Source organism: Branchiostoma belcheri, unplaced genomic scaffold (assembly GCF_001625305.1).
Source record: "Branchiostoma belcheri isolate BF01 breed outbred unplaced genomic scaffold, Haploidv18h27 scaffold36, whole genome shotgun sequence".
In the NCBI taxonomy this organism is placed as follows: Eukaryota; Metazoa; Chordata; class Leptocardii; order Amphioxiformes; family Branchiostomatidae; genus Branchiostoma; species Branchiostoma belcheri.
In genome coordinates this window covers 2655616-2663769 of record NW_017803976.1, presented here as the reverse complement: position 1 = coordinate 2663769, position 8154 = coordinate 2655616, and the positions used below count along the sequence as shown (strand labels likewise).

The window sequence follows — 8154 nt, the reverse complement described above, 5'->3', positions numbered from 1 at the left end:
GGCACTTTTACCGCCCCCCCCCCGGTCTAGATAGGGTTAAGTTAGTGAAAAGTTAGAATCTGACCTTGAGCAGAGCATAGCAAAAAGAGAGAGGGATACAGAGTTGACCGGCACACCCTACTCTCTCTTTCTCTCTTTCTCTCTCTGCCTCTCTCTGTATCTTTATCTGTCTGTATCTGTCTCTCTCTTTTTCTTTCTTACTTATTTACTTTCTCTCTTTCTTTCTTTTCTTGCTTTCTTTCTCTCTCTCTGCCTCTCTCAGTGTCTGTATCTGTCTCTTGGTCTTTTTCTTCTTTCTTTCTTTTTCTTTCTTTCTCTCTCTCTCTGCCTCTCTCTGTATCTGTCCGTATCTGTCTCTCTGTCTTTTTCTTCTTTCTTTCTTTTCTTTCTTTTTTTCTTTCTTTCTTTCTTTCTTGCTTTCTTTCTCTCTCTCTGCCTCTCAGTGTCTGTATCTGTCTGTCTTTTTCTTCTTTCTTTCTGTCTTTTTCTTTCTTTCTTTCTTTCTTTCTTTCTTTCTTTCTTTCCATTCTCTCTCTCTCGTTTTCCTTGGGTAAATTCCTTTGGCGCCAGACATGATGAATATTTTCTGTTAACGACTGTGTCCCTATATCAACAGCACATAAACATGTGATTCTTTATATTTTCTACACTACACAGGAAAGCTGGTGGTAGATTTTTTCCGGTTGTACCAATGGGGTACAGCCTTCTCCATCAGTGTCTGGTTCAAGCGCACCGGAGGCTTCACTACGTATTCCGGAATCGTCAACAACGGTTACCACACGACCGGCAGCTGGGAAATCCGGATGGGCCGCTCCGGAAGCACATATCTCACGCACGAGGAGTTTGGCTGCGGGGTGGTGACGGCGAACAGTCCGGCTACATGGGACTTTTCGAGCGTCGACGCGCCGAGTCACACCTGGCATCACGCCGTCATGACGTATGATGGATTCCGTCTGAGCTTTTACGTCAACAACGAGCCGCAACATGGGAACGAGAAGTAACTGTTCATTCTGTCTGTTCGTATTTGTTTGTCTGTTTGTGTGGGTTTTATTTAAGTTGCGTGTATTACTTGTGTATTAGTGTTACGTGTGTATGTGACTGTGTTTTTGTGCTTTGTGTGTTTTGTGTATTTCATCTTATATCCGTGTGTGTGTTTGTGTGTGGTGTGTGTGTTAATAATGTGTGTGTGTGTATGTGACTGTATGTGTGTGTGAGTGTGTGTGTGTGTATGTGTGTGTGTGTGTGTGTGTGTGTGTGTGTGTGTCTATGTGTGTGCGTGTCTCTGTGTGTGGTGTGTGTGTATGGCTTGTGCGTGTGGTCTGTATTTGTGTGTATGTGTGTTTTTGTCTATGTGTGTAGTGTGTGTTTGTGCGTGTGGTCTGTATTTGTGTATGTGTGTCTTTGTATGTGTGCTTTGGTGTTACTGAGAAAAATGAGTAATGGATAAGATAGCTTTACTGGTCTCACACTTGTATTTATCAAATTCTTCGTACCCTTTCAGCTGCTGTTCCGGTCCGATCCTCGCCAGGAACACGCCTGTAACCATCGGGCAGGCAGGTCCGGGGACGGTTGGGAATCCGGAATTCTTCACCGGGCTCATCGACGACGTCCGTCTCTACGGGAAGGTGCTGAGCACAGAGGAGATCGCCGCACTTTACAGCCGTGGTGCAGGGATGAACTAACACTGTTAAAGCTTCAATATGTAACATGATGTCGACACAAGGAGTAATTACTCCGTGTAGCTGTTTTCAATTTCTAAATTAAAAACACCTTCACTAATTGTATCTTGTTTTTTTTGTGCGAAATAGATAAATAGATAGATAAATAAGAAGGAGGTATCCCTCCTGCAGGAGTATTGTGGTCGGTCGATTTTTCTTGTTCGTAGGTAGGGACGATAGTGTGGTTAGAAACAACTGTGCCGTGCCCGTTGTTTAAGAATCGGGGCTGATTTTGAATGTATTTGCAGCGATTGTGTCCATTGTATTTCTCTGTAATTAGGCATGTGGTGTGCCATTATGTTCGTGATGATGCACCTTATTTTTCTTGTTACCGTAGCAGTTTTCATATTGAAGTAAATGCAACACCCATATTTTTATCATCCCGTGGAATAGGCCGTAGCTTAAGTACTGTGTGATAGGTGAGGTTTTGAAAACAGATATCAGGTGGTTGTTTTGTATAATTGTTTGCGAGTATCTTTTGAGATTGTGACTTATGGTTTGCACCTACTACGATACCTTGTCAAATAAATTACATGTACCAAATGAAAGATGTTGTTTTAAAGATGGCTTTGTTCATCTGTTTTGATTGTCGTGTTGTTGATCTTATGTACATGTATTACAAAATTTAAAAATTCAAGGAGAGTTGTCGCCTATGGATACTTGTCATCTATGGATACTTGCCGTTACTTTACAAAGTAAGTTTAATCAAAGTTATTTCGATGCAGTGTCATTCAGAAAGTGGAGGTGAAAAATTATGACGCCTCATATGTTTAACAGCTGTCAGCCATGTTTGCATACATTCCTTCAATGTGTGGTTGTTGGCACCACTGGCTAATTGCGCCTTATGCATGCTGTTTTATCTGCAACTAAATGTTCAGAAATGTGAGATAATATGTTGAAGAGTTTAGGTAAATCCCAATTACTCGATTATTTTTCATTCAAAATATTTTTGTGCGAAAATGTTACATAACGCCCCTTTAACCCTAAACAGTACACCTGGGGTCCGCGCGGACCCCAGCACTATATATTCTGTAGTATCTTTTTTGTTTCTAAAGATTTTTTTCTGAAATTTTAGGTAATTGTCACCCACAAAGTTGTCTCTCAATACAGTGCAGAAAACTCCGTTTCTACCATTTATAAAAAAATTATATCTGATTTTCTTTTGGGCTGCTTTCGATCATAATGGATACACTGGCGTTCTTATACATTACCTTATTTCCGTTTTTATATATTTTTATGCACTCATCGTATGTCTACCAAGTTTTCAGAGAATGGTGTAGTAATAGAATTAAATTTTAATAACTTTGGTGTAATTATAACGTCATATGACGTCAGAGCTAATAATATAGTCCGCCATATTGGATTTTGACCAATGACGTCATCTCGTCAACTTATATTAATTATGTAAGATGTTATTAATGTTGGAAAAGAAGTGTAATTTAATATAAAACTCAGAAAAATTTTATGTTTAAACCAAAATTACTTCTATTTTCAAAAAAACTGCCTGCTAGAAACCCGTTGCCATGGCAACACAAAAAAACATCAACCTACTAGTATTAACCCTCAACAGAACACCTTCCCGGACTGATTAATCTGTACACCTGGGGTCCGCGCGGACCCCAGAACAGTTTTTTGCTGATTTTTAGAAATTATCAACATGCTACCAGCTCAATTGTTTTGCAAACTGATGTGGGAACCTCTGTGTCCACATTGCAAACAAATATCATACATTTTGAACTTTTTCTATTTTTTGGTGAAGAAAAGAAGACAAGAAGAAATACCCGATTTTTAAACCCATTTCAGACTGAAGGGGCTTTTGAGGCCCAACTTTGATCTCAGATAGCGGCTAAACGGCTTGCGCTAGAAGTATCAAATTTGGAGACCTTTCCTAAAATGTCTCTGGAAAAAAGTTCATATTAGTTTGATACTAGTTAGTTGATGTTTTTTGTGTTGCCATGGCAACGGGTTTCTATTTTTCAAAATAGAAGTAATTTTGGTTTAAACATAAAAATTTTCAGAGTTTTATATTAAATTACACTTCTTTTCCAACATTAATAACATCTTACATAATTAAATATAAGTTAAATCATTTAATACTCAGTTGGTGTAAGGCGTCCCACGGTGCCAATTTACTGATTTTTCAGGTCCTTTCGGAAAAATGCCATAACTCAGCCGTAGCTGGTCAGAAATGGTTCAAACTTGGGGGAAAGGCAAAATACAACTTGTTGAGTGTTGAAATATTACTTTCATGTTGTTATATTTCTTATATTTGCATATTTCTATGTCTAATATGATGCATAATTCTTAAACAGAAAACGTAAATCGAGGAACTATAGCCAACATTATAGACAGACGCTTTTTGGAGGGTACATTCTTACATCTGTCACCATTTAGAAACTGTTTTGATATATTTGAAATATTATTCCTGCTTTTTATGAAATATGTTTTTGTCCATTTCAATGCCATAATTTTAGGGTAACCCTAACTTTCTTGCCCTATATCAAAAGACAGTTCATGATAAGCAAAAGGATCTAAACAGGTCTAGGTAGTTCAGGACATTACCAATCATTCTACTTTGAATCTGACGTTCCCTGGGCATCGCTATAGTTCCTCAAAACGCTTCAAAGTTAAGATTATGAATCTTTACCTTCTTAGCAAATTCTAGCTGTCAATCACGTCGGTAGGCCAATTAGTCGTGTATTTAGCACCTCTATGAGACGTAATTATCTGTAATTTGCCCTTGCCACAAGACAAAAGGTTGGCTGTCTTTTGTTATGCGCAGTAATTGTTCACTACAGACAGGCCCAGCTTTACTTTTTTTCAATATAGGTCTTGAAAGAAAATGTTTTACAGACAGTAACAAATTGACAACAATTGAATGAAAGGTTTATACGGCTCATAGCCTGGGTGCCAGACTGTTACCGTGAGGGCCGCTATGTAGGCTACCTTCTCAATCCAGGGGACAGCATTTCCCTTCCGAAAGTTTTTTTTCACAGGGTTTAACCAAGGAGGTTAAATATAACCCCCTTGGTCTAACCAAGGATCAGCTTTACCATAAATAGTTGGGGCTAACCTTTTTCAAGATGTTCCAAACAATTTCTAATAACGTACTGTCCACACCCTAATGTTTTAGATACTAAACTGGCACAGCCGAACACTGTAGCCTGTTGAACCTTGCTCCCGGCATTTAACCAAGGAGGTTATATTACCATCATGATGGCTGGGGGAGCTCGGGAGGCCATGACTATTGTTTAGCTATCTGTTAGTGTTACAGAGGAATCACTGTGGCCCATTCTCCTTGTCATTTATCCCCATTTTTTAATGGGGTCTGATATCCGTGGCCCTTCCCTAAAGGGGCCCTTTGCAGGTCATGCTGGAGGTAACTTAAATATATCTTCAGGTTGTTTGGGGGCCAGATTCAGATCAGAATAAATGTGTTGTAACTTACAGCAAGAGCTTCAAATGGACTTGCTGATCATTGCTTACAGTTGTTTTGTCTGTGCAAGGACATTATACATTGTGTATAATGTCCTTGGTCTGTGTTACTAGTATTTATGCAAGCCTGACATCCGTTCTGCTCTTGATCGGCCAATTGAAAACAAAAGAGGGGTACCAATTAACTCCGCAGGATGGAATTAGCGCGCAAATCAAATGCAAAACGGCAGGCGGGGCAGAGGCAGTGGGTTATCACTCAAACTGTTGCATATTTACAAGTTTCAAGACTGCATTTGGCTCATTACAATATTCAAGTAGGTCATTATAATATTAAATGAGATCTTTGCTGTGGTCAACCGTGGGACGCCTTACACCAACTGAGTATGCATAGAATATGCTAATTTGATGACGTCATTGGTCAAAATCCAATATGGCGGACTATATTATTAGCTCTGACGTAATATGACGTCATAATTACACCAAAGTTATTAAAATTTAATTCTATTACTACACCATTCTCTGAAAACTTGGTAGACATAAGATGAGTGCATAAAAACATATAAAAATGGAAATAAGGTAATGTATAAGAACGCCAGTGTATCCATTATGATCGAAAGTCGGCTGGGGTCCGCGCGGACCCCAAAAGAAAATCAGATATAATATTTTTTATAAATGGTAGAAACGGAGTTTTCTGCACTGTATTGAGAGACAACTTTGTGGGTGACAATTACCTAAAATTTCAGAAAAAAATCTATAGAAACAAAAAAGATACTGCAGAATATATAGTGCTGGACCGCGCGGACCCCAGGTGTACTGTTTAGGGTTAAACTAATATGAACTTTTTTTCAGAGACATTTTGGGAAAGGTCTCCAAATTTGATACTTCTAGCGCAAGCCGTTTAGCCGCTATCTGAGATCAAAGTTGGGCCTCAAAAGCCCCTTCAGTCTGAAATGGGTTTAAAAATCGGGTATTTCTTCTTGTCTTCTTTTCTTCACCAAAAAATAGAAAAAGTTCAAAATGTATGATTTTTGTATGTAATGTGGACACAGAGGTTCCCACATCAGTTTGCAAAACAATTGAGCTGGTAGTATGTTGATAATTTCTAAAAATTAGCAAAAAACTGTTCTGGGGTCCGTGCGGACCCCAGGTGTACAGATTAATCAGTCCGGGAAGGTGTACTGTTGAGGGGCCCCTTTAACCATATTCAGATTCAACCATTTTTCGTCATGCTGGGACCGAGGGGAAAGGGGGATCTCGAAGCCCGTCCTATGTAAGTCAAGAAGCTCTTATCGTAGTGTTGTAATTGTTGGGAACTAATAAAAAAATTTCCACATGCCCCGGTGTACGATGGTCCAAATACTTCTGTCTGGAAGTTGATGATACACAACAGGAATAATAATGTGGAATTTATTTATTTATTTATATATTAAAATTCATCACAACAGTGAAAGGGACGGGGGAACAGGCGTAACACCTTTACCAGCCCTCGTCCCGATACAGCATACAAATACAATAGACTCAAGTATAAAATAATGAGTGATTTACATATACATATACATAATGAAAAAGCTTAATATAGACAGACTACCGAACCCTCAAATCCTGACAAGACGCGCACTTGCACGCAGTGGTCATGTACAGAGGTTGTCAGGTTTAAAGTGATGTTTAAATTTGAATGTACACTAATAGAGATCCTAATCAAGCAAACAAAAAACTTATGCACTAATCTACACCAAACACATTGCTGACTACCATGAAAATACATGTTTAAAGTTAGAACTTCTGTTTGAACAGTTAAAACTTTTGTTCTCACCTAGAGCTTTCTTTCTTTTCTAAGATGCAAAGAATGCAGAACCGAGTAGGAAAATTGATCTTGAAAGCCCCGTACAGAACACCATCACGGGAAGTCCTCTCTCGTCTGGGATGGAAGTCCGTGAGAACTCTACACCGTCAACATAAAGCCATGCTAGTGTATAGGGCCTTGGACAATTCTTTACCGCCACATATGCGAGGGGTGTTCATCCGGTATAGAGATGAAGCCTCCAGATCCACCAGACAAAGCACATTGGACAACCTCATCATACCGAGGCCCCAACTGGAAGTGTACAGGCGGTCACTGAGGTACTCGGGGGCGACTGTGTGGAACTCCTTGCCACCACATGTACGAGCAGCCCAGTCGTTGGGAACATTTAGAAGTATTATAAGGAACTTGGACTGATAACGGACTGATGATTTACTATTTATTTTTGTATTATATTTTGATTTGCATTTTGTTTTGATTTTGTATTATATTTTGGTTTGATTTGTAATTCCGTGACCCCGCCCTCACCCTCGACCTTGTTGAAAAGCGGTATGTACCGAACAAGCTTTCGAGATTAAACAAAGGCTTACTACTACTACTACTACTTCGAGTTGCTCTTGTCGTATTCAATATACTGACCCAGCGAGGCTTGTTATATGCTTCTCTGGAGTGTGAGTCAACCGCGACGGGGGCCGATATCGTTTACCAGATACCTTTGACCCATTATCGACGCTACACTTTAAACAGCATTGTTGACCTCAATGAACCTCAAGAGTTGTTAAACATTCGCCTCACGCAAGGAAGAGGGCAGCCATTGTTATAAACCTGTTTTACAACAACGGGCACATTTGAATATGACGTAACGTCTGACAGAGACAGCACTGCCAGCCACGGAACAGATCTAACTAGCTGTAACTTCAAACACTCGTCCGAAGACCGTCATGCTACGTATACAGTAGGTGAAAATCCTCACATCTTATGAATCGTATCGTGTGCATGTGTATTTGCCTCTGTTTTTATTTTTTGGGGGGATCCGAAGAATTTTATACGTTTCAATGGCAGTATATATTAGAGATTGCAAGTGCACTGTTCGATATGTATGACTTAAGTATTTATCAACTCTAGAGAAAGCATCTTGACTCACTGATTCTTTGATTAGGTGACGAATTACTCAATTCCATATTACTAGATGACTGAATT

General features: G+C 39.4%; 1 protein-coding gene across 1 annotated transcript in view; it reads left to right on the top strand.

Moving 5' to 3' along the window:
- Nucleotides 1-2262, top strand: part of LOC109476097 — a 9248-nt gene extending 6986 nt beyond the window's left edge. The window contains exons 5-6 of the mRNA XM_019776966.1: nucleotides 658-997; nucleotides 1502-2262. Coding sequence (XP_019632525.1) covers nucleotides 658-997; nucleotides 1502-1682 — 521 coding nt within the window. The 3' untranslated portion in view covers nucleotides 1683-2262. The remainder of the gene's footprint in view (nucleotides 1-657; nucleotides 998-1501) is intronic.
- The last annotated feature ends 5892 nt before the right edge of the window (nucleotides 2263-8154 follow it).